Consider the following 23,774-nt stretch of genomic DNA (forward strand, 5'->3'; position numbering starts at 1 on the left):
ATCTGTGTCCTTGTGATAGCCTGCACATCAACGTTGATAAAAGAGTCTGCTGCTGGAGATGAACTGGGTGATCAGGGTTCTGTAGATGACTGGTAATAGAAGTTACTAGTACTGGAAATGATCTTGTATGTTTTTTGCATATGTAACTTACATAGAACATATAGAATTACATATAGAACATACAGAATTACAGGATTGTTCTGTTGCAGTAATAGAAGGTGAAAATGCAATATTTATCTCCATTTTGAGAGATCAAATAAATTATTCTTGTGACCACTCAACTTACAGATTTATTCTAGTCCTGGCTAACAGCTACTATATTGACTACTAATAATTTGTGTAGCATTTGTAGGAATTGCTGATAGAAAAGATGATCTGTTTCAAGGAAAACAATACTGGGTTGATATCAAGTTGGCTAGTCTTTAATTCTATATCTGCCAGGGAATACTAGTAAATACATTCTAAATATACATTCCACCTAAACTTTCGGAACATACATTCCACCTAAACTATTAACATAGTAATGTTAATGCTCATTATATATTTCTCTTCATAATCCATCTATCAGTTTGTGCGTTTGGGTTCTACTGTCTTTTGTGGAAAAAAATTGCAGTTCTCTGGGTACCTTAAGGCAATGAAGCAGACTGTGAGGGAAATCTGAGGGCAGTGTTAGCTGCAGCTATTTACATGTGTAGTAAGTTCGTATCTTGCTTTGCTACAGTTTGGTGAAACATGACTTAATTGGCTTGAACTCATCAGAGGATATGGAAATTTAGATGCAGAGCTGGTGATATTGGGTGAAGAAATTAAATGAACAAAATTGTTCTAGTATATTACCAGAAAACTGAAAATACTGTAGGTATCTGAGGTGTTTGTCCAGTGCAGTCAACGGAGAGTTGTACTGTGCTTTTTCCCAGTGTAATACATCAAATTGTATCATAATTTTTCTTTTGTAAATGTGATACGTGGCTACTCTGGAGGGTACTCTGATTGGCAATGCCTGTAAGATGCTAGTAGCTTCCTATTAGCTAAGAATCATTTGAACTGACAATAAAACAAGTGGGGATACTTACAGCAGCAGAGCACACAGGTTTGTTGGGGTTTTTTTTGTTTATATAGAATGATTGTAAATGTAAAAGAAAGGAAAAGATCCTAAGTTTTACTTTACAAAATTTGTCATCCTGATAGTTGTTCGGGGGGGGGGATGACAGGGACTGCCCTCATGGGATCAGATAGCATAGTAGTTGCTGTCGTGGATGGGACTGAGGTGAGGTTCTGACAGCACCATCTCTGCGATTCCAGTTTATGTGAACTTTCCGGTCATACTCCTTTTGGTTGTTAGCAAGAACTGACGGTTGACTCAACTGAAAATGCGACTTAGACCACCAGTTCATTTTGTGTAGGAACTGGTCTGAATATTAAAAGGATCATCAGGCTTACTGTGCACATACTGTTAAATAGTAAAGTGTTTTCATCCCTAGTTACCTGGTAGATATAGCCAGGCTATTCTGTTAGAAAGGGACCATGACTCCCCAGAAGCAGTTGCTAAAATTTTTATTGGACTATAAAGTAATATAGTTCTCAAAGTAAGTCACTCAACAATTAGGACATGGCCGAGTCCACATGAACTATGTTCACATCAGGTAGCTGCTTCTTCAGAGTGAGCTTGCTTGCTTTCAGGATGGGTGCCTGCCTCCAGGGCTGCTGGCGCTGGGGATGCTGGATGCAGCTCAGCTGGAGAACATGCATTACGCTTGGCTACTTTTATACGCAAATTTGTAGTAAGCATGTATAAACAGCTTTTTTTCAAAGACTTATAGTTTTGTATGAGGAGAGACATGTCAGCAACCCAATGGATGTGTCTGTACGAGGGATTGATTTGAAAGAGCATCATCTGATCATTCCTGTGAACTGTGCTTTGTTTCCCATGGGGCTAAGTGGACAAACTGGATTTCTTTCAAATTAAATTAGATGGGAAAAATGTCCTCTAGGAGCATGCCTATTACTCTCCAACTGCTAATGTGTATTCAGTCCATGGGACCAGACTATAGCTAGTCCAAATTACTGAGTTTTTATGGGTCCCTAATAATCACAAAGGATGTCAGAACATCCTGTAATTGAAGCTAAATAATTTAAGGGAGAAATAACTGTCCATAATAGAGTGTTTTAAAATTATAATAAATTCTTGTCATTGGATGGTAGATAAAATTAATACATATAAGGCAAGATGGTGTGTGTAAGGAGAAAGTATTTTCAGAAGGCTAGTGATGGATTTTGAATTTAACTAGAACTTCTTAAATGACGTTGGAATGAGGGTTAAGTTTTCTAATGCATCATTACAGTACTTAAATAAGCAAATAATACAGAAAACATTTTTGAAATGAGATGGTGCATCTTTACTCATATATACATAATTTTCAAGTAAGTGCAAAAAAGCATAGGTATATATAAAGTTATATAGAGAAAACCTGCATATGAGGAAATTAAAAAAGAAAGACTTTGCTATGAGAAGAATCAGTAAAGACTAAAATGTATGTCCTCTCTCTCTTTGGTCTTCAGCGCCTCGCTAAAGAAGCAGAGAAGAACCAAGCATCACATCAGTGGAGGGATGAGTTTGGGGTAAGTTTCAGTTTCTCTCCTTTTAATCTTCTTGGATTTTTTCTCTTTGAAACTTTAACTATAGTCTTACAAACATGTTGTTTATATATCACCACAGAAGGAGTCATTGACTATGAATGGGCATTTTATTTTATTCAGTAAATGGAGTCTTGGTCTGGGTGTGTAGAGAATAAAATGGACTTTTCACTTCAGAAGCTCATAGGGAGCTTTGCAGACCCAGGGATGTAGCGCTGAGGTGTTCACAAGACGTCTGTTTTGATATACAAGGAATGATTACAGAGAAGACATCTGAGTGATGGTTACTGACAGTTAAAAGTGTGCTACTCCAAGCACTGAAACACAGAATCATAGAAAAGATTTTTTTCAAGTTGTTTTTTGCTTATTTGGTGGAAAAAAAAAAAAAAAAACAAACCAGGAAAAAGCTTAATACAGAAGGATTTGGTTATCTACATGACTGTCTATATTGGGAGTCATAGACTTTTTTTTTTAGAATCCCGTTCCCTACTTTAATAACTGCATCTCTGCTCTTCAATATTTTAGTACTACTGAAAGAGGCCCTAACCTGGACAAACACTAAACTATCTTCTTCAATCATTTCAGACTTTACTGAAAAACAAGTGAGATGATTGTAAATTATACATTAGTTCTTGATTACCGATCAAGTCAAATTAGTATTGTACTGCATGGTTATAAGCCTGTTAATTTTAGGCTACAGCTCCGTACTAAGTGTCTAAGTCATTTATTATGCCTTCATTGCCTGTTCCTTCAGAAATAAAAGCAAATGGGGCTTTTATGTGGTGCTGCTACAAACCTAGACTGTGTTTGCACATCCACTAGAATCATAGTGGCACACAGTTAAGTGCACAATGATTTTATGTAATATCCTTTCTGATCCAGTGCTCCTCAGACACTTGGAGATCTGCAAACAAACAGGCAAAAAATACCCCTAAGGTCAGGCCAAATAATTCGGATTAGGGTGACTGGCTTTTAGGAGTGCAAAGAGGGTCTGGACACAGTCTGAATGCTTTGAAGTGTGCTCTCTGCACAGGCATAGCTTCTGATACATGGTAACACACAGAATGCATATTCCATAGGTATGCAATAATGAGTATGCTACAACGACCTTTTCTGCTAATCTGTCTCTGCTTTGAATAGAAAACAAAACCTGCACGTTTGATGGACTCAGTGCAGAGCAGTCTGAATACGGTCAGATGCTCTTTCTAATAATTTTGCTTTTTACTGTACACACTGGTATCACATCAACCATACCATCTCAGCTTTTGGTTTTCTTTTTGCCCTTTACTTGCAGTAGAAGTCAGTCACACCAGAGAGGCTTCTGGTCTTATCAGAATTCATTGCCAAGGAGAGATCTCAAAGTAATTTTGAAATGTGATCTTATATTAATGTTGTGGCTTAGTCAAAGACTGTGGTCAGAATAAAATTAAAAAATACAGTTGGATTTATAATAAAGTAACTGCAAACCGAGCTTGTGCTTTACTGTTTTGAATTTGGATGAGAACAGCGTGCACCATATAATAACCTTGACATTAGGTTATGCAATTAAATTTCAAATAAATGTATTAAGCCTCTTATAATTTAATTTGTTCCATTTTTGCCAGCAGTAATCTTTCCTCTCTTCTGGCCTACTTTTTAGAAAATGCCTGCTCAAATTAGTTTGCCCACGGATCTTTCTGATAAACTTAATTTTCACTAGAAGATTCATTCTCCTAATGGCTGTGATTGAAAATAGAAGATATACCATAAAACTTTCTGTGGATATGGTCTCTTAAAGTACTTCTGATAGCTTTATGAATGGTCTGCATCATGCTGTACATGGTCTATTTCTTGTCTGGGATTTGGTTTTGGGTGATGAAAGCCCTTTCAGTGGCATTGCACATGAGTCACTGTAGAAAGAAGCTCTTTGGGACAATCTATTTCTGCTTCTAATGAGCCCACAATCAGCAATGTCCATGACAGTCAGATTGCAGCCGAATAATACCCAGTGGAGTTTTAAGGAGAAAATATCACAAACATTCCTTCTGGTGAAGTATGTATGGGCTGATCTCAGTGGAACAAATCCAAAACAGGAAGGGCAAAGAGGGCTGGCCATAATACCAAGCTCTATACAGAGCTACGAGGGATGTGTCAATCAAAAGAACAGAGTGCCTGTTCTAATACCTTATTGAAACTATGAATATTGCACAGTTTGCAGCAAAAGAAGCATGTAAGCATTAAAGATTTTTAAAGATTTCATTTGTAGGTTAATGTTGTAGTATAATAAAAATTCAGCATCCTCATATACGTTCTTTTGAAATTAGCTAGTGCAGGGAAAAATCTTTCAAGACCCAGATTTGGTCCCACAGCCTCATTTTTGTTATTTCAGCTAAAAATTTAACGTAAAGACTCTCAGAATTGTCTAAAGGAGAGAATTTGCTTGCCTTTTAGAAAAGAAGTTGGGACTAAACCATTGATAAAAGCACAAATGCACAACTACTAAAATCCCTTTCCCCTACTATTTGTAATTGAATGAGAGTAGAATTTCTTCCAGTATTTCTAGTACTATGGTATATTATATTCCAGCTACTTCAAGATAAGCAAAGATAAACAAGTAAAAATTTAAGTTTTGACTTTTTGATAAATCATAGAATCATAGAGTGGTTTGGGTTGGAAAGGCCTTAAAGATTATTTAGTTCCAACCCCCCAGCCATGGGCATGGACACCTTCCACTAGAGCAGGCTGCTCAAAGTCCCGTCCAACCTGGCCTTGAACACTTCCAGGGAGGGGACAGCCACAGCTTCTCTGGGCAACCTGTGCCAGTGCCTCACCACCATCACAGTAAAGAATTTCTTCTTTATATTTAATCTAAATCTACTCTCTTTCAGTTTAAAACTGTTACCCCTCATCCTGTCACTACACTCCCTGACACAGGGTCCCTCCCCACCTTTCCTGTAAACCCTTTAAGTACTGGAAGGCTGCTATAAGGTCTTCCCAGAGCCCTCTCTTTTCCAGGCTGAACAACCCCAACTCTCTCAGCTTGTCCTCATAGGGAGGTGCTTCAGCCCCCTGATCATCTTTGTGGCCTCCTCTGGACCCGCTCAAGCAGGTCCGTGTCCTTCTTATGTTGGGGACCCCAGAGCTGGACACAAGAGCAGAGTAGAGGGGAAGAATCACCTCCCTTGACCTGCTGGCCACACTTCTCTTGACAGCCCAGGATACAGTTAGCTTTATGGGCTGCAAGTGTGTATTACTGTCTCATATTCAGTTTTTCATCCTTCAATACCCCAAGTCCTTCTCCACAGAGCTGCTCTCAATGCACTCATTGCCCAGTGTGTATCCATTTTTGAGATTGACCTACCCAGGTGCCTTGATGAACTTCATGAAGTTTGCATGGACCCACCTCTCAAACCTGTCACGGTCCCTCTGGGTGGCATTCCTTACCTCTAGAGTATCAGCTACACCACTCAGCCTGGTGTCATCCACAAACTTGCTGAGGGTGCACTCAATCCCACTGCCCATGTCCCCATGCTGAATAATACTGGTCCCAATACAGACCCCTGACGGACACCACTCGTCACTGGTCTTTACCTAGACATCGAGCCATTGACCACAACTTTTTGAGTGCAGCCATCCAGCCAATTCCTTTTTGACTGAGTGGTCCACTCGTGAAATCCACATGTCTCCATTTTGGAGACATTGTGTGGGACAGTATCAAATGCTTTGCACAAGTCCAGGTAGATGACATCAGTTGCTCTTCCCTTCTCCACTGATGTCATAACCCCATCATAGAAGGCTACCAAATTTGCCAGGTGCTATTTGCCATTTGTAAAGCCATGCTGGCTGTCTCAAATCACATCCCTGTCCTCCATGTGCCTTAGCATAGTTTCCAGGAAGATCTGCTCCAGGATCTTGCCAGGATCAATAGTTAAAGGAATCTTTACCAAAGTTTAAGAATTTTTAAATTTTATTTTGGTTTTATTTGCAATAACCCGTTCATGTTTGCCAAAACCAAAAATAACCATGAACATAGAAATCTCAGATCAGTATTAATTTGAACCTGGGAAGCTGTGACCCAACAACTTACTGAACATCGAATATCTGGCGTTAGATAAAGTATTTTCATATTCCTGTCCTTCTGTCATGTTGCATAGCTTTCTAAATACACAGATTGACACTGGGGGCTATATATTTTCTTTTTATTAATAAATGAATGCCTGTTAGGTGTATATTGAATGTCTGAAGAGCAAAAATAGAAATCTAAAACAAGAGCATGTATCTTACCTATTTCCCAGTAGTTTTTAGCCAAGAGAAGTAAAGATCATAAAGGATTTCAGTATTTTGCATTGATAATTTTTTTAAAAAAGTTACTAATTAATTTACTAAAAAGTGTAAAATTATTCAAAAGAGTATTAATTAAGAATAATGATTAAGAATACCAAATGTCTTCTGAGTAAAAAACAAAAAAAAAATCATTAATATTGGATTGTAACAGATGTTGTTTCCCAATTAAGCACAAAGTCAGTTAAAATATCTGGACTGCAGTTTACATCTATATGTAATAATAGTTACCTGTTAAAAAAACTATTAAGTCTGTAGAGAGTATTTGTGAAGTTTATGAAAGCAAATCCAAAGCGCTTAGCTTCAGGCAAATTAAAGAAATGCCATTCTCTGCTTCCTACTCCATCAATAGTGCCCAATTCCCTAGCTGCATGTACAGCTGGAGAAATAAAACCTACTTAAATGTTTTTAGATTAATGCAGTTACAAATTAGAGACACAAACCAATATTTCTAAATGAAACAGCCTTGTCAGTTTGAATTTTCTTGTTTGCTGCAGAGTGAAAGGGGGGTAGTTTTGACACTCGTGATTTTTTTTTTGTTTTTCTGGCATAGAGATGCATGAAAAAAAGTTGTTCGTGAATTGGAAGGAGGGAAGTATTCTGTATGAAATAATTGCTGTTATTCCCCAAATGGATCTTCTACAATTACGTTTGATACCACATTTGATTGCCTTGCAATGGTTGGTTAACTAAAGTAATTTTGTTTCCAGTTGGGTTGCAATATTAATTGTACTTACACATGTATAAACATAAGGGATATCTCATTTGTATTCTAACAAGGGGAGTCTTTATGGATGGCCTATTAGCATCCACTTATTTATATGAAGACTGAAACTCAGACTTTTAGAAATTAATTATCACATTAACATGCCACATATAAAATCCTTTCTATATGCCTTATCTTTTTTAACCAATGGTGTCATTTTATGTTCTGTGTAAATGATAATTTTCTGAACCCTGATATTTCTGAGGCAGCCTTTGCTGTGATGATAATGTGTAGGCTGGTGCTTATGTACTAACTGGTCTTTAAAGAAAAAATGTCATGGAAATATTACTTCGGAATTACGTTTTTTTTTTTTTTTCTAGTACAAATATTGGCTGCATAAAACTGTAGTGAAAAGGTGCTCAGCAAAGAAATGGAAGATAAAAAGGATAACTGAGACGAAACAAATAAAGAAGATAAAAAAGAGATTAAAAAAACCCAAAACAAAGCAAAACCTGAGCATGATGTCATATGGTTATGGACTATCCCTTCAGCCAGTTTGTGTCAGCTGTCCTGGCTGTGCATCCTCCCAGCTTCTTGTGCACCCCCTGCCCCCAGCCTCCCCTGGCAGGGCAGCATGAGAAGCTGAAAAGTCCTTGACTTAGTGTAAACATCAGTCTGTTATTAACATTATTCTCATCCTAAATCCAAAGCATAGCACTATACCAGCTACTAGGAAGAAAACTAACTCTATCCCAGCTGAAGCCAGGACACAACACAGAAGCTGATCTGTGACCTGCAAGAGCAGAGACATCTCTCTGTGCTTGATGTGTCTTGCAGATTGAAGATTTTCAGGACTGTCTGTAATTTATTTTGGATGTCACAACACTAAAATATTGCATCTTAAAAGCCTCAACTGGAAAACAAACAAACAAAACACCAAACTTTCAGCTTCCATACTGCTTTATTTTAAAGAAGCAGCTTAGTAATCATATTTTGTCATTTGAAAGAGGGAAAAACTCTGTGAAGAAAATAAACTAGAATACTTTTTCTCAGATCATCAGAGAGAGGATACAGCTCTCTTACGGCTTTTTATCTCTGATAGTCCTCTTGGGTGCAAAGAGCTTCTATGGGAAATGATACTGTTTAGATTTGGCTCCAGTCCTGGGGTACAGGGAACCGGTCACACAGGTGCAAAGTAGGTGTGGGATCCTTTCCAGTGAAGTCATATATACTTTATAATTTCGTGGAAGTTTTAACAACACAGGCAAAGTGTCAAAGCTGTCTGTATCTTCACACAATGCTCTGATCCAAAACCCAGTGAAATAAATCTTCCATTGATTTTGATTCATTTTGGATAAGGCCTTCTAAAGCCTATGTGATTTGGAAAAAATATGCCAAATAATTGATTTAAATTGGCAGGCAGATGGTCAAGGTTTTAGGGAGGATAATATTTTATTCTCCGAAGGGTTGTGTGCCACCTTCTCTTCTGTGCCATATAGCTTTCATTTGTGTATAATTTAAATTAAATGTGCCATATGTCACTGAAAGGAATGAAATCACCTTTTTTCTGTCATTGATAGTTTGCACTTTGACATATTTCTACTCAGGAGACAGAGCTCTGTGTGTGCACTGGGAGTGGTAGGAAGGTGAGGAAATAAGAATGAATCCTATTTACTGAAATTGGGTGGTTTTAGGGGTTGTTCTGATGTTTGTTTGATGCTTGTCAAATCATTTATACCTTTTTGATTCATAAAAATGCACTGTGAGTATTGCAGGGACAGGCATTTCTGCAAGTTTTTTCATACTGCTTTTTCAAAACAAGACAGGAGATACAGCAGTACAGCATTTGAATCACTCTCACTTTCCTAGGATCTCTGTAATTAGTAAGAAGAGATTCATCTTAATGTAGAAATTCACTGTGAACATGCCCATGCTGAAGCCTGTTTGGAGACATGTGACGTATTCTTCTTCACCAGATGAGTGCAGAATTTGTCTGGCATTCCCTACTGTGAACAGGATCCCACTGTCCACTTGTCTGTCCCCAGCATCCTTCCCTAATGCTCATATTCTTATTTTCACAATGTCTCAGCAATGCCGTCTGGTTTACAAATTTCTAGGAGGCACTAGCTATAAGAAATATGTCTTAAAGGAAAAAAAAAAAAAATCCAGCTCATTAGAAAACTTTTTAGAGGTAATGCTTCTTGCTAGCTTGCCTGGGGTTTTATAACTTTGTAGACTCTTTCAAGTGAGTCTCTGAGCCTAGAAATCATTGTCTTCATCTAAAATCTGGGTTGCCATAGGTGACCTCTTCCATGCTTTTGTTCTGTTACGTAAGATCTAATGTGATCCTGTATAAGGATAACCCCAATATAAGTGTTAATGTAATTCATCATTTGTACACATTTGTAATCCTTGATTTTATTTTTTTTCACACTTTAGGAAGTTTAAACCAATTAGGAAGTTGATAAAGAAGATGGCAAACAGTAGCTTTACAATCAGAATCAAGATTATATATAAGCGGGGATTTTAAATGTATAACTATAAAGGAGCTAGATTGTCTGCTATGTCTTTTGGTCTTCAGATTTTGATTATTCATCCTCTCTTAATATGTTTACATCGAGTATAGGAGTATAACTTTATAATATAAATCACTGCAAGGATGTCAACTGGGCAGGGAAATGCTTCCCTGGTAGGGAACTTGCCAAAAAAGCTTTTAGAGTAAAGCAAAAAAACATCTTCAATCATTGTTGAATCTTTCAAGCATTCCATTTTATCTGAAAAATCAAATATGTTAAAAGACATCTAATACTCTTTTTACTTATTGACGAGGCAGCTCATATAAAAATGTGCAGCTTCTGAAAAAGGAGTGGAGGAAAGGAGCTGGGAAAGAAAAAAAGAAAGGTGTGATTTCTCATTATTAATACACCATACATATGCATTATCGCCTTATTTTGAATGAGTCTTTAATGTGCTTTCTGAACAAACATCTTGTTAAAAGATGTACTATTGCACTTAATTTATTAACACCCTGTAGGTTCTTTAGTTTATAATAGAGAAGTATGATATGTCAAGAAGAGCTTTCTGCAGGCTGCTGTTGTGCCTATTTTCTAAGAGTTCATTGAATTTGTAACACAGATGAAGCTAACTAGTTTTTTAATTTTACCGTTCACCTTCAAATTCAGTTGCTGACGTAAATCTCTGATAAGTAATTCTTAGCATTGCTTTACTACCTTTGGTGAATCAATAAAATCAATTATAAATTGACTTCAGAGATGCTGTTTATTTTGTCTGTAAGCTTCTTTACCAAATATTTTCAGTTCAAAACTAGCAGTATCTTTCTGCATGATTCATTTTTGCCAGTAAAACTAGGATCTACCCAGGTTCCTCTGTTTCCATCATCTTCTAGGCAAACACATTTCTCCCATTACCCATCACGTTCATGTTACCCTGACCCTTTTTTACATTGAATTTAACAAATGTACCAGTGTTTTGAAAAAAGGAACCTACTTAACTCTGCTGGTTTTGAATTACTAATAGGAGGAGAGAAGATCTTTTTTTTAATTAAAAGAAAAAAACCTGATATGCATGAAAGTTAATCAATGGAGTAAGATGGTAACATTCAAATATAGCTTTTCATAATGGAGGCAGACGTAAAATACTGACAAATTCAGAAATGACAAAGTTTTGATTCTTACTTCAGAGAAGGAATGCCATTCATAATAGCAAACTTTAGAGGGGTTTTTTTTAAAGCAAATTAGACCCAAAATATTTTTGAAATATTTCCTGTCAAAAGGGGCAAATACTGGGAATATATAGATATGGGTTTAGGACTACACATATTATTTCATATTAAAAATAGAGCCTTTCTGAAATTCTGAGATAAGTGGGTTGGATTTTTGGAGGTAGAGATATTTGTGGTTTTCTTCAATCCATTTACTTCTATTTTTTCAAATGATAAAACCACAGGAGTCATGCAGGCCTTGATGGCTTGCCTTGTTCTTTTGCCATTAGGATTCCTGTAAGATACTAAATGAAAATTCATCTTGTCTTCATCACAACTCATCTTTGGTAAGAGAAAAAGGAGCTAACATGGAACCTGGGAGGTTTATGTATTTAAAAGTTTGTAGGCCTCAGAGATGTCATGAAATACCATGAAAAAAAAAAAAAAAAAAAAAAAAAGAGACAAAACCTAATGGATTAAGTAAATAAAAAAATATGTCATTTTCCAAACATGTATACTACCAAGAAGTGATGTTCCAAGAACAGTGACTTGTGCGGTAGTTGAAAACAGGAAATGTTTGGTGTCTGTGTTATTTTGCAGTTGAAATAAAATAGAAATTTTAATGCGACTTTTATTTTGTATAGACTTTAAAATGCTCTGGGAGTACTAGACAATCCTATTAAGAGCTGCATTTTGCTCAAGGGACTTGGGAATTCTCACCCTTCCATCCCCTGAGTATAAATCTCATTAGAATTTAAACAAAGGTGAAATTGTGACTCTTTTATGTCCTGAAAATGATGATGTGTGATTCAAGTAGTGGCAGATATTTCTGTAGGCATGCCACAAAGCAAGAGATTTGTGTAACACAGAGCAGAGAGACTCCTTAAAATGAGCAATATGCTAACATTCTTCTACTTGATGCAAAGAAACATTAAAAAATTCTACCTAATTTGACTAGAAATGTGGGCTGTTAAGCATTTGTTTACTTTTCTGCAGTTCATTTTTGCTATCAGCTATGAGCAAATCAGAACTGTATAAATAAATACACAAATAACTCTAGGTCTCATTGGAGAGATATTAGGATTTAGCAAGTCCTGTGAGCTCTAGGCCAACTCTATGACTTCCTGTAATATATGTGCTTATGGAAAACACTGTAATTCTATTTTCATTTTCCCATTTGGTAGTCCCAAATTATACTGCACTGAAGCACTGTGTATTGTAACTGTCTTGAAAATATGAACAAATATAAATATGACCATGCTAATCCAGAACAGATCTTTGCTTTTAAAAATGGATGAATAATCCCTCATGAATAATTCATTCAGGTAGGATTGTCTGCTTAGTCCTTTGGGCATTTCCACTACTCAAGAGAGGAACTTCAGTTTTGCATTTCTTAAGAGTTACACATGGGAAAAGCAAAACTAAGGATCTTGGCTTTAGTGATATTATTCTGTGCTTGCACAAAATTCTGGTGTTTTCTCCTGCTAAAACTTTTTATGCTTTGTGTGTGATTTTCTTCCACCTAAAAAGTGAAAGAAGACTTCAAGCAGAAGTTTTCTACCAGACTGAATGATCTTCATATTAGGCAAGTTTAATGTCATCTAATTTGCTATGGGCGTAGTAGTGTAAATGACTTCTAGACTTGAAGTAGTCTGAAATACTCATTGAGAAAGTACGTAGCCTTGCCATAGCACTTCCCCACCTTTCAGATAAAACATTTTAGTTTTACTTTACTAGTATATGCAGGTATTTTGTGCTATGGCAAGATGCTTTTTTTCTTTTGGTGAGGGATACCAGCAGAAAAAAACATAGGCTGGAATAAGACTGAAGTCTTTTCAAAAATATTATCAATACATTTGTTAATCACAGGTGTTGGTTGTTTCCATTTCTTCTGCTGACAGTTAACTTGGAAAGAGATTATATTCCTTACCATAGGGGAGCACAGGACATAGGATATTTCATTCCAAACACTTCTAGTCTTTCTCTTTGTCTCATATAAAGCCATAGCTCATTCAGCACTTCATCCAGCCTGACTACTATGAAAGGCTTTTGTAGGTGAAGTAATCCTATGGTAGCAGAAGCAATCTCGAATCTGTATGTTTTCTTGTGCTTCACCCATTCTTGTTAGTGTATATTTCATGCACAGAAGGGGGTGGAGTTTTAAATCTGTCTCCCTGAGGCAATTCTCTAATAAGTAAGTTCGAGATTGGAACTGGACTACATTTCTAAAGCTTACATCTATAAATCTGTACTTTTGAATAAAACAAATCTGTGGACTTGACTGCTGGACCAAGTGGCATAGGTCTTGTGACTTCTCTTGGTGATATCTAGGAGGCTCTAAGTCACAATATGTGTGTGTGTGTTTATGTACTTTTCTACTCAAAGTTACTGAAATGATGTGAAGAAAGTGGTACACTGTAGAAAATAATATTTTCAAGGCATGAAACTAGGGAGTTCACATACTTCCAGTGCTACATCAATTACATCAGGGCATGTAAGAATATTTGAGGAAATAAAACCTGTTGGGATAACATTGGAGGCGTGTAGAAAACGAGACAGAGTATAACCTCATACAGGCTTGCCTGCACAGTCAGAGAATGGTTCCTGCTGCATGCTATGGCACAGAACGTATCTGGACATTGCTTAGGTGTCTTGGGGGCAGCTGTAACAAGTGCAATACGGATGAGCAGCAGTTTGTGTTCAGGATGGATCTGTGTTTTATTTTGAAACACAGACATCATACTGTCTGTGGAGAATAAAGCATGCTCTATCCTAAAACGTACCATGATTACAGATGAGTAAACAGCCTGTGTCAAGAATAAACACCAAGAGGAAATACTGTTCAAGAGAAAGTAAATTTTCTTTAGAGCAATAGATATAGAGCAGCTATGGATAAATTTATCTTGAAAATTGTAAGAAGGAACATCGATGGAAAAATCCATCAGTTTAATGAGTTTCTAGGACATTCTACAAACAGCAATAGGGCAAATATCCCACTATTTTTATGAAAAGAATTATTGTTACTTATGCTATGATTATGAATTATGAATACTGCATTTATGAAAAATAACTATGACATGGACAGCAAGACTGGATTTCCTTTGCAGATTTCTCAGTGTTCATAAACAAGGTTTAGGTCATATTTTAGGAATCAAAGGTATAATCTTAAACTAGTCCTACGTATATAGTAGGAGATACGTATATGCATATATCAATTGTCTACATTTTCCTCTGTGTGTATATTTGTACATGTGTTTATACATGTATCTATATGTAAATATGCACAAAAAGATCATCTAATAGTGTATGTGTATTTATGTCTATAAACAGGTACATGCTGTTGGGTGAGTCTCCTTTTTGCAGATCTGCAAGGGACTAACTAAAGGTAGTGGGTTCAGCTACTTTGAGAACACAAGCAGTTAAACTAGTATGTGCCTGTGCTTTTGCAATTTTACCTCTGTCATGTTTTAAAGACCAGGAATATTTGGTAAGAAGCGAACATGCAAGCAGAGAAAACAGAAGGTTAGTTTCAGCAAGTTCAGTATGAATAGCATCTGTGTGGAGCACAGCAGGAAAGGAGTCCTGGCCCTGGGGCTCAGTTTGCACGACTGGCTCATGCTTACTCTGCGCCGGTATCCATGGGTTGCATATGTCTGTTATTTTCAATTCATTGTGTCCAAATAGCATACAGACTGTGCTGGTCTCCTCAGAATAGTTGTTTTTAGCATAATGCTGATAAAATGTCTTAGATCATGGCATAAGTGTTTAGAGGTAGTTGCAGTAGAAGACCTGCTGAAATAGTTTTGGAGGACTTTCCCAGGCAAAGAGTACTTAAGTTAGGATGGTTTCTGCTCATATCATTTTCTGGAGTTGTGAGAGCTATCAATCCGTCACATTCAGTAAACTTCCTAAAGCAAAAACAAAACAAAACAATCTTTGACAAGGTGCATAGCAAATTTTGAACCCTGAACTATGTGAAAGGGAGAAGGGGACATGGAAGGGAAGGGAAAGAGGCTCAGGAAGTTTTGACTGTTGCCAAAGAGGTCATTGATGGGAAGGGTTTGGGAATGACTGCTTTTGTCTCCTGCCTTTCTCCCTAATTTTCACCTCTGTGTCTTTTTTGGATGTGAACATGGCATCATCCTTGACAAGACACTTCACCCTTTTTGCAGCATTCCTTCTTCTTTACTCTTCAGCCTATGTTTCCCATCTTCCATTATCCCTTCTTAAACACTTGTAGTTCCTTCTTTGGCTTTCTGAAATCTCAGTTCACACTTCTGTAATACTGTGTAATGGTGTTGTTGAGAGCTGAGCTGAAATAGTCCTCAAGCATCACAGGATAAATTTTGAGAAAAAATGATGCATTTTTTCAAACTCAACTCAATTGAATATGTTCTTTCCAATTTACTTCATGCTCTTTTCTTCATTATGTTCTTCCAGTGTTAAGCTCTTTTTTCAGTAACCTTTTTGGTTAGGTATGCAGGAGCCTTTTTGATTGCCTGTCTTTTTCATCAAATATGTGACTTAATTTCACTTTTCACAATAGATATGTATTTCTCTTGTTTAAAATTTCTGTTTTAGGCTCTTTCCTCACATCTTCTGTTATTTGTCTGTCTGTCCACCCTGAATGTTAGGAAAGAGATGAATTTCAAAGAAGTGCTGAACAGTACAAGAATTTTAAAGTGAATTATACAAAGTGCAAGGGCCCAAGCCTACATGTGTTACCGTAGATTCTGATGGGAGTGCTAGAATGCTGTGAACGTCAATAATTCTCTGCCTAGAATAAGTTATATGTATTAGCTTTGAAATATTTTTGAAACTGTGTTCAATTTCTGAACTCGAAAGGTGTACAAATTCAGAACTAGCTGATTCCTTCTCCAAGTTGTTAAAACCCAGGACTGTTCTGACTTCTGCCCCCAGGCAGGATTAAGGAGAGTCAGAAGAACCAGGTAAAACTGGAACATTACATCAGGAGTGGTCACTGAGGATCCAGGCTTGCTGCTCACACTGCTGAGAGCATGTGTGCAGTCTTGGGCTGAAACTGGTTTTAAGGAAGAGAGGGTTCTTGCAAGGAGAGATTGCTGTTCTCTCCACCCTACTGACAGCCAGCAGCCACCAGTCTGGCTTCCCAAGGTTTTGGAATAGTCAAAGCAGGCTTTGGCTACATTTTACTGCCCTTCCATTCTAATGCACTGCATAGGTGGCAACTTTGCCTGTGCTTAGTCTGGCTCTAAGGGTATGGGGGCATTTTGGTAGAAACGACTACATTTAAATAGATGGGAGATAATATCTGATATTATTACAACACAGTTTTTAAAGTTTCTTATCCAGCCATGAGTGGAAACGGACAATGTGGGTGGCCTTTCTTTTATAAGTATGGAAATCAGTGTGGGGAAAAATGCTGGCACAGATATTCCAAAGCCTTTTTCCAATTAAAAAAAAAAAAAAAAAAAAAAAAGTACAAAACAGGAAAAGAAACAAACAACCTGTTCTTCATCAAGAGGCTGCAGCTGGAGTGAGGTTAAAACTACCATGGACTTAACTTGGTGATCTCGGTTTACTAAATAACATTGTCAGTTTTGTAAGTAAATTAACTATCAAGGTGGTGATACTGCTTTACTTCAGTTCTTTAAGGCACAAAATTGTTATTTCAAGTATTTTAAACATTTTTATTCTAGTTCATCTGCAAAATTCCCCTGTTACCTAATATTAATATTCTGTTATGTCAGAGAATGTGGTATGAGTGATGGCTGAACTTTGGGTGAAATGATAGTAAACAAAGATAAGTACCATTATTTACTTAAAATTTTGGTTAGGCTCAGAAAAGAATTTTGGGAAGTGTATACCAGGGTTAGAAAAAGCTAAGAAAGGGACCTCTGTCATTGGGCAGAGGTCCATCTAGGGTATGGGGCCAGAGGCTGGGCTGGAGACAGGCCTTCCTAACCCATCACTAAGGCAGGGACTGAGGGACCCAGGCTGAGCTGAAATAGGGCTCTTGGACCCACAGAGAGGTCGGGGGGGGGGGGGCCGGGGTGCTGCTCAGTGCCAGGCAGGCTCATAAGGGCCTTCAGGGCCCCAGGAGACTGCTTAGCCATAAGTGGATGTTAGCAAATGTTGGGTCCTAACGGCACTTTATACTAAATGCTCTTTATAGATTGCAGGATGTGTATAGGATATAATTAGTTCTTATCCCAATTTTACTGAAAAGGAAAAGATTAGGAAAAAAAAAAAAAAAAGAGATTTCTCCACAGGGAAAGAAAAATAAAACACTACAGCCAGGTTTTAAAAAAATGCAATCCTTGTTTCTGGTTCTATGCACAATTCCAAATTAATTGCTAAACAAAAATATTAAATAAGCCATAATGTGACATCAATTTCTAATCTTGCCTTTTTTTCTTTATATAACCTTGTGTTTGAGCATCTTGCTTTTTACTATCGCTACTTTTACTATTTATTTCTCAATTTTTACTGGTAGAAATTAATTTACCTATGTTAGATGACAACGCAAGACAATTAAAGAAGAATCTGGTTTTGGTTTGGTTTGGGTTTTTTCCTCCCGCTGCTTGTATCCTGGACTGTTCTGGTTTTTTTCGTACTGAACTATTGGAGCATCTTCCACAAAAGCATTGGAGGATGTAGTTAGCATCTGGTTTCCCTTATTTTTGTTTGTTCCCCGTTTTCAAAGAACATTTGCTTTGGTAATTCTTACCTGTGTTTCATAGTGTCACAAGCCCAGAGACTCATAGCAGTTCTGTGATCCCCTCAGATTAAATTAAGGTGAAACGACACCAAACGACCGGTTAAAATGTTTTACTTGCAGTAGAAAACAATTTAAACTCAGAAAAGGATAATAAGCAATGGTCTGTCTTATAAATCTATAAGAAAGGAAAGGAAAGAAAAAGAAAGGAGAGAATCAAAGAAATCCGGTCACCACCCCTGGATCCAGCGTTGTCTCAGGTCTGGTAATCTTGTGTGGTGGGTGCACACAGAACAAAGTTTTCTGTCACCTTTTCAGTTCATTTTATCAGCTGATTAGCATGCTAGACAAAGAGAGGCAGGTGTTCCACAAACTCATTTCCATGAGAGATGAGGAAAAAGGTGAAGCATGGATTATGTGCATGCGTTGTGGGGGAATGGTGTGCACCACTCCTTGCCCAATTGAGTTGGTGGTCATGCTCACCCTGCCCACCTTTGTTTTCTCCTCAATTCCCACAGATTTTTACTGATTTCCTGCTTCTTGAGCAGTCATATGGCTACTGGGGCAGAAATGCTCACCTCTTACCAGTTCTTACCACATCTTCACTGGTGAAGTCGCGAAGTTGTTACCAAGGCCTGCATGGTGTCTGGAGTACACAATAGAGCCACAACTATTGGGTTTACCCTGTGGAGCCAGTGATTAGTGGTTCTTGTGCTTGATGGGAAACATTTGGTTTCACTCAGTCCACCTTTCCCCTCTCTGAGGTTTATCTAAGGAGTTTGTCAATGAAACTGCAAGGCAGTGTGTGGGGGGTGCATCCTTCAATACACTCTAACTTCCTTGGGTGACATTCCTTAGACTAATCACAAAGGCCACAGCTTGTCCTTGAGGTTTTCTGTGTTTGAAGCATTTGTTCCTTCAGTTCCTTACACATAGTACTCAGGAAGAAAGCAAAACCAAGAAGGAACCCCTCTACCATCTTTAGAAAATGACAGGACTGCAGGACTTGGTAATGAAAAGAAGTCGTATCCTTTCACTATTAAAAAAAAAAAAAAATGTATTTTTAAATTGTAGTTTACTGTCAAGATGTGCTGGCTTAGACTGGGGTAGAGTTAATTTTCTTCACAGTAACTTGTATGGGGTATGTTTTGTATTTGTGCTGAAAACAGTGTTCATAATAGCAGGATGTTTTAGTTACTGATGAGCAGTGCTTACACAGAGTCAAGGCCTTTTCTGCTCCTCCTTCTGCCCTGCCACCAAGTAGGCTGGGGGTGCACAAGAAGTTGGGAGGGGACACAGTAGGGGCAGCTGACCCCAACTGACCAAAGGGATATCTCATACTATATGGTGTCATGCTCAGCAATAAAACACAGGGGGAAGAAGAAGGAAAGGGGGGACGTTTGGAGTGATGGCGTTTGTCTTTCTGAGTAACCATTCCGCGTGATGGAGCCCTGCTTCCCTGGAGATGGCAAAGCACCTGCCTGCCGATGGGAAGTAGGGTATGGATTCCTTGTTTCGCTTTGCTTGCGTGCACAGCTTTTACTTTACCTATTAAATTGACTTTATCTCAGCCCATGAGTTTTCTCCGTTTTACTCTTCCGATTCTCTCCCACATCCTACCAGGGGAGAGTGAGCGAGTGGCTGCGTGGGGCTTAGCTGCTAAATCAAGACACTAGAGATGTATGAGATTCCCTGAAACAAAGCAGCTTGTAGTTGTGACAGTGCAAATGCTCATCTGAGCGCCTTACCCTGCTGTCAGATCTGAAACAGCTTATTTAGAAGTTTGGGTGTCTCTGTATTTCTTTGCAGTTTGTGGCATGGTGAGTGAAAACCTGTGTTGTGATCCATGGAAGAAAACAGAAATAACTTTTAATCTAGTGCAGTTGTTAAGGTAGAGAATGTAAAACATAATAGCAAGATGTTGATACAGCTTTTAAATCTTACTGCTCTTCTTCATGAATTCCAGCATACCAGTGTAATATATCCAGTAATTAAAAAGAAAAGTAATTATGTTTTAATTATTTTTGATATGGTCCTTTTGCTTGTAGTGATTAACTAGAAAAGTCTTCATCATTTTATGTTAAATAGTAAAATGAATGACATTTTCCAGCTGCTGGCTTGTCTCATGATACTGAACTGCTTCTGAAATAAGGTGTACTCATGGAGCTCTGCTTTGTTACAGTGATTGAGTGCAAGACATGCACAAAATGGATGTCAAAGCTGAATAATTAAATTATGATTCCTTCGGTACTTTATTAATTAGGTGAGCATGGGATATTTCTTAATGCCTGGTAACTGCTGTCCACAGCTGCTTTCCTTCTAAGACACCAGAGATCTAGCAAAAGCATTTAAAGTAATATCTTAACAAAGCAGGTAGGATTTATCTTTGTAAGAGGCCCATTAAAATAATTAACAGTCCATATGCCAGACAGGCTTGTTATGTGCATGAACCAAAGCCCTTCATGAAAGGAAGACATGGTCTGACATGTCTTCCTTTATTACCTTTTGGAAAGGTACTTTTCATGTTTAGGAGGAAATGGAGAGATTTCGTTGTTTTTTCTAATTTTCATGAAAATTGTATAAGTTATAGCAATTGCTTTTTTGTATGTTATAACTGTGGTTTTTTGTAGACACACTTTAAGTGATTGAATAAACCAAAATGAAGAATTGATGCAGACAGGGAAAGAAATCAAATGCTTTTAAAACATTTATTTGAGATCATTAACTTCACAAGTCAGTGTCAGCTATGTAAGATGTGATCCAAAGTTTGGATCAGACTTTCATAATTTATATATGAAAATTCATTTTTCCTGTGTCACACAGTATTGTAATATTAAGGAAAAAATAGTGTGCGTTTAATTTCCCTGCAGAAATACAAGTTATTATGTCTTTTTATTTTAGTTTTTACATATGGCAAAAAGAGGAAAGGAAGAGATGTATAAAAGTGTAAGGGAAACTATGCAAAATGTAGGCATTTTTTCCTATTTCAGTGAGATTCTTAAAAGACATTAATGTTGGCTGGGTATTTTTGCTTAGAATTTATTTACAGTAACTTTGTGTAGCATATTTGTCACCATATATTATTTCATTGTGAAGAGAGAAATAGAGAAGAAAATTAAATAGAGGAGGAAATTTCTGTTTCTGTGGAACTGTTTCAACCATTGGATATATTCTCAAAGCTTATATATGTATGTAAAAATAAAAATTAGTCTTACACATTTTAATCTTTCATTTCAAAACATTTTTTAAAATATAAGATGAGGACATGTTTTGTAGTAATTGATATTCCATGGAAAACAATGTTTATCAGAATTAAATGTCTTATGTGTGAAAATTTAAAAAGGAGGATGAAAGAAACTGTTTTGATAATGTTTATTTGGTTTTGTTTGGTATTCAGGAAAGAAAATATTTTTACATTTTGTTAACTTACATATTATAAACAGATTGCTATATATTATATTCAGTAACTTAAAAAAATATTCTGAATGGATCAAATCACTAATTGAAATGAATTCATTATTTGGAGTCAGACATATATTGAAGTAATCTGGTTGCCTTTTTTTTTTTCTTAATTTCTTGCTGAAATGGACATATTCATAAGCAAGTTTTATCTTTGTGTTTAAATGTTTTGCCTTCATAGTCTTTAAGATCACATGATGATTCCTGGACTTCTGAAAATTAATCCAGCTATCAATCTACTCATTATATTGCCAAGTTTAAGAATAATTGCCAGCACTGACAATTCAAAATTCCTGCAACATTTTGCAAATGCCAATGACTCAATTTTTCCCCTGGTATTATTTGTTTTTTTAGTGTCATTAAATGTTGTGCAATTCCCAAGGACGTAGGGGCTTAAATGATGGATTTAAAACACTGTGTGCATCTTTTGAATAAAATTTCAAAGAAAGTGTTCTAGTCTAAAAAAATATGCTTTTTGTATCAGCTGACCTGTTGTGTCAATGGATTACGAGCTGCAGTTCAATCTTCATGACACTGCGTGTGAATAAATTTGTTAGACTTATGTTGGATACACGTAGATTATTTTCATGGTACAAGTGTAGAACTGGAAGGGAGAATAAATCGTTTATAGAATAATAGTGTCCATTTTATTGCCAGAAGCAAAAAAAAAAAGTCTTTAAGAATATGCTCTGCATTTTATATAGTTGATCATAATTACTTAAATAGAAAAGTTATAATTCAGTTACTTATGGCCATTAATTGTTTGATACCTGACAAAGCCCAAGGAATTACAATAGTATAAATTTACTTGTGTAATACTGGCAGTCATGGCCTGTGGAGTTCACTTTTCTGTAGTCTGTTCTTCATACATTTTATGTTATCTAGCTATCATCTGATGAAAATGTAAGCGGTAAGCAAATCAAGGTTTCTCCACTGAGTGTCCTCACCTCCTGTTGTGATCTATCAGCATTTTTCATTATTTGTGGCCCTGCCCGTCACTCATTAGTTTTATCAGCTTCTGAGTGACTTCAAGTGTGGGCTAAATCAATACAGATCTGCATGCAAAAAGTGATAGAAATATCATTTTAAAAATAGGCATAAGCATTTATCCTCAGGTTCCAAGTGCTGGAGTTTGAGATGATGAAGGTCCAGAGAGATATCCTAGGGACTGCTGACCTCTGTGCAGAGCTGGGTTTGGATAAGCCATGGAATATACCTGATGTCTTCAGTCACCATTATGGATCACTGAGAAGCTAGACTGTCGAGTTTTTACTCTACTGTAGTGTCATATGACTATAAAGTTTGATTCATTTTAAGTATTTTCTAACCACTGATTGCAACATTCATAAACGTGATCTTATTTGTTGGCTATAATGAATAGAACACAGTAGCACTGTAACAAATGTAAACTCATTTTCTTTGGGACAAATTGTGTTATAGGTTTGCCCATTGGTAAAAAATAATTTCCTCAAAGGTTTTTGCAGATTTGTTGGAGATCTGAAATATTTTCTATATTCAGTTATGACAGTGCAAGAGTTGCAGCCTAGTTCATTACATCCTAGCACCTACATAAGGATGAATTCAAAATGCCAATTTCCTGTCTATCTGATTTAAATTGTTGTCCAAATTGTTTAACTAGGCTCCTGTACTACACTGGTCCCAGTATTTACAATCTAGATAATATGCAATCAGTTCAGACAAACCTTATTTATTTATTTATTTATTTATTATGCATTTCTTTATTATTATGTTCTTTCATTAACTAAATAAAGTAATGCTGAATAAATTAAAATAAACATACTTTTCTGCTTTAATTAAACAGATTGGATAGTGTGATCTAGAGGTTAATTACCTGCTAATAAATTAATTTCATTTTCCCACCTGGAAATCTGCTTTGTAATGGATTGCATTTTGCCTTATAAAAGGAAGCCATTTGCAGTTGCTTATACTTTGAGGAAGTTACTGTGATGAGAAGATTAGCAGTTTCCTGAACCTTTTGGAAGAATATATTTACCAAAATTAAAAAGGATTTAAAAGATTTTTGTCTCTCAGGGTTGTCTCTCACTACCTTGTTTTTGACTTACAGGACTGGAGGAGGAATATAGAAGATGATGATTTGTTTCTATTTATATATATAGCTAGTTCTTTTAAACCTGGTAACTCCAGAAGAGTCTTCTTTTTATTTTCTTTCCTGTTCATTTGTGACATATGCAAGTACATAAAATACTAGATTTTTT

The 23,774-nt window shown here is 36.8% G+C and overlaps 1 protein-coding gene across 9 annotated transcripts in view; it reads left to right on the forward strand.

The window, feature by feature from the left end:
• The window catches only part of CACNA2D1 (calcium voltage-gated channel auxiliary subunit alpha2delta 1), a 434,706-nt gene that overhangs the window by 194,181 nt on the left and 216,751 nt on the right, over nt 1-23,774 (forward strand). For all 9 annotated transcript variants that reach the window (XR_012629126.1, XM_074869856.1, XM_074869858.1 and 6 more), the window contains exon 4: nt 2,560-2,619. Coding sequence is in view for 8 of the 9 variants with exons in the window: in XM_074869856.1 (XP_074725957.1) it covers nt 2,560-2,619 (60 nt within the window). In the remaining variant the exon portion in view is untranslated. The remainder of the gene's footprint in view (nt 1-2,559; nt 2,620-23,774) is intronic.

This window comes from Strix uralensis, chromosome 5, assembly GCF_047716275.1.
Source record: "Strix uralensis isolate ZFMK-TIS-50842 chromosome 5, bStrUra1, whole genome shotgun sequence".
In the NCBI taxonomy this organism is placed as follows: Eukaryota; Metazoa; Chordata; class Aves; order Strigiformes; family Strigidae; genus Strix; species Strix uralensis.